Source organism: Agrilus planipennis, unplaced genomic scaffold (genome assembly GCF_000699045.2).
Source record: "Agrilus planipennis isolate EAB-ADULT unplaced genomic scaffold, Apla_2.0 scaffold1812, whole genome shotgun sequence".
Taxonomy (NCBI): Eukaryota; Metazoa; Arthropoda; class Insecta; order Coleoptera; family Buprestidae; genus Agrilus; species Agrilus planipennis.
Genome location: NW_020440462.1, coordinates 1 through 3,421, shown reverse-complemented (window position 1 = coordinate 3,421; position 3,421 = coordinate 1). Strand labels below are relative to the sequence as shown.

Here is a 3,421-nt window from a genome sequence, read left to right as displayed (position 1 = left end):
TTGTTTAAAAAATTGCTTGAAGCAATAACTTAATTCAATATTTTCTTGAAGTTAAAATGAGATGGTCCAATCAAAATTATGCAATAAACACTATATTTGCCGATAAAATAATAAATTGTACGATAAAATTACTCCTTTAGGACCCTAAATATACGTAATAGACAGAACTAATAAAATGTAATTGATATTAAATTAAAATTACTCCTTGATTTTTAACCACTTGCAAAACTTAATAAGTACCTATCTGTTTGTATCATATATAGTACATACAGTTGTCCTTGGGGATAACTTAACTACAATTTCGTGTAAGTAGTAAAATTAAAATTAAATTCGTGCTTGGTTTACGCGCTTTTTCTGGGAAAAAGAACCAAAATTAAGATGACCGTTTGCAATGCACTAGTATTATTAGCATTCCCACTGCCAACAAGACGATGTTGGAAACCAATATTCAGGTCAAATATTTCTAAGGAAAGGATAATAATAGATTATGTTTTTATTTCTATCTAAATTTAAATATAAATGAATTACTATCTTGTTATGATCATTTGCAGTAGGTGAAAATATTTACTCAATAATTTATTGTTTACGTCTTGTTATAACAACGGGCGTGTCATGGTAATATGTAGATCATTTTGACCCACAGAAATTGTTAACACGAGGACAATGAGAGGTCAAAAAGGTGGTCCTAATTTTTGTAGCGTATTATTAGGAAATTAATTTTGAATAGGACAATTTTAAAATACGTATGTACGTTAAAAGCGAGTTTTATTTCCCGATTGAATGAAACTAAAATTAGGATAAAAGGTCAGGGTCAGGGTTATTGTCAAAAGAGGTTTTCCGGCATTTTGCAGGAAAACCATAACGACGGGTAGGGTCTTCTAGTTTTTCTGAAATTCACAATAAAACAATAAGTTTTAACTTTTTGCAAATAGCATGTATTTATTTGAACTTACGAATATATAACACATTAAAAACTATCTACAAAACTCTAAATGTAAGGTGGTTAGATAATTCTAAATAAATTCCTCTCTTTCGTGTGCTAATAATGGTAACTATAGGGTAATGGATCCATCAATAAGTTTTTAGTTCAAAGGTTCACGAGTTGTGTTTGGTAAAAATAGACATAGCAAACCACCCCCTATAAGAAGGGTGGCCACTATAAACGTAGGTGCTGGACAATACATATCTAACAATTGGGCAATAACTATATTACCAATTATACCTCCCAAACGCGCCGCTACCATAGATATTGCTATACCAGTTGCCCTAAAATTAATTAAATTATATTTATTTGTCGCTATTATTAATATAAGATCACTTAAATACACGCCAAGGCTCTTAATGGTATCTTGGCGTTGTATCTGATCGGAATTCGTGAAAATTTACCTGAGGTTGGTTGGAAAAATTTCTGTTATTAAGCAATCTAACGCGGCATTACCGCATGAGATAACACCACTAAATACTGCCGATACCGCTAAGTTTTGAACATTATTATAGACTAAATACATACAAGCCGAACATATACCAGATGTTACTGTACTGAAAACTAAAACAGAAAACATAAACGATAAAATGAAATTAATTACACGAGCTAGCGCAAAAATGGAAAATTCTTTACCCAAGAAGAACTTTCTACCAAGACGATCCATCAACAGAACAGCAATGATGTTGCTTGGTAAAGCAGATGCTACAGTGACCAAAGATTCCATGAAAACGTTACTTTCGATGGTACTTGAACAAGTAGCATCTTGATGGCTACCGTTATTGACTACAAAGTCAGTGACAATACAAACGCTCGCTTCAACTCCCGGATGAGCTCTGGAATATTCATCAAACCTAGTAAAAAGTTCTGGGAACCACATCATCAGCCCGTAATAACTGCAAGAAAATAGGCATAAACATGTATTGATGAAGTCTGTTATTTCGTAGATTCTTACCCAATGTGGAATGTGAAGTTTATAGTGATGGATATAAAGGTTAATTTTAGAATTGGGGAAACGAAAAGCTGCTTGCTGTTGTCCAAAATGTCAGAAACCATCCCTTCATATTTTTGCAAAAACGAAGTTGGCTTAACGTACACCTCTTGGTTATCCATTTCGTCCAAAATTAAGTGTTTAACTGGATAACTTTCTTTGGGATTTCCGGTGTTCATTTTATAAATTCTACGGAATATACTAAGCGCTTCATCGGTTCTTCCCCGTGAAAGTAAAAATTTAGGACTTTCCGGTAGAAATAGCAGCAAAGCAGCCACGATAAATGACGGAAGAGAACAAATGAACAAGAAAATTCTCCAAGAATTGTACTTAAAGTATGGGGTATCTATCCCCATTTCTGAAGGAATTATAACCCAAGCTAACCCTGCTACGAAGAGATTACCGAGGGTCCAAAAAGCGGCCATGAATGAAAGCATGGCACCTCGTTTTGACTTCGGTTGAAATTCTGCAAAATAGGACCAAATCACTGGTCCACTGCCCCCTAATCTGTAAACAACAAAATCAATCTCTTTTCCCACGAGAGTTGAACAAATGATCCTTAATCGCAAAGCAATGAAATGATCTGATTCGAAATATTGATATGATCCGCCGAAATAGAAAAGTGGACAAGTAGAATTATGAGGAGATATAAATGAGTGAATTTACTTACGCCGCCCCGTTTAAAAATCTGAAAACCATAAACACCTCATAGCTCTGGCTGAAACTTGACGCAACAATGCACAGAGCGTTCGTGAATGAGATGACTATAAGGAGTTTCTTGCGACCCAGAGAATCTGCCACTGATCCCCAGGCATAGGCTCCTGCCATCATCCCGATGAAGATGATGGAGTTGAGCCATCCTTTGGCCTGAGTGTTGAGATCCAGGTCGCACTGCGCGGACGGTAGGATGAAGGACATCGAGATGACGTCCATCTCCTCCGCCGTGCTGACGAAGCCGCATATTGCTAGCAGGAGGTAGTGGAACTTTCCATATCCGGTCTGTTCGATGGCACCCTCGAAGTCTGCCTTCTCGTTGCCAGAATATGGTAATGGGGACGATCCAAATCCGCCTTTCTCAGGATCCTTACCGAGATCGACGGTCTTAAATTTGGGAAGCTCGACGCTAGTCGGTCCACAACCGTTTACGACTCGCTCGTCTTTTACATCAGAATTATCGTTATTTTTGAAAGGAGGGACAGTTTCTACCATCCTACGATGTCGCTGGTTAGGTTGATGTTTTTGCGGCGAAAGCAGGAACTCCGGGGGCGGCTAGTGGGGGCAGTAGGCTTTGGCAAAAACAAATTTTCTGAAAGCAAAATGCACCTTCTATATTTTACTCCTTCGAACTGGACCGTCAACACAATCATAATTTTTCTGAACACATTATTATAGAGACATATTAGAGGCAGAAACAGGAGTAAAAAAGGCGTAGAGGTAGACCTAGTTCA

General features: G+C 37.1%; 1 protein-coding gene across 1 annotated transcript; it reads right to left on the bottom strand.

The window, feature by feature from the left end:
* Positions 1-912: 912 nt before the first annotated feature.
* Positions 913-3,308, bottom strand: LOC108743944 (synaptic vesicle glycoprotein 2B). Its single transcript, XM_018479543.2, has 5 exons — positions 2,644-3,308; positions 1,938-2,480; positions 1,619-1,878; positions 1,387-1,546; positions 913-1,266 (listed from the first exon to the last, which is right to left on the bottom strand). Exons 1-5 carry the CDS (start codon positions 3,180-3,182, stop codon positions 1,083-1,085), a joined length of 1,686 nt encoding a protein of 561 aa, XP_018335045.1. The 5' UTR covers positions 3,183-3,308; the 3' UTR covers positions 913-1,082.
* Between the last annotated feature and the right edge of the window lie 113 nt (positions 3,309-3,421).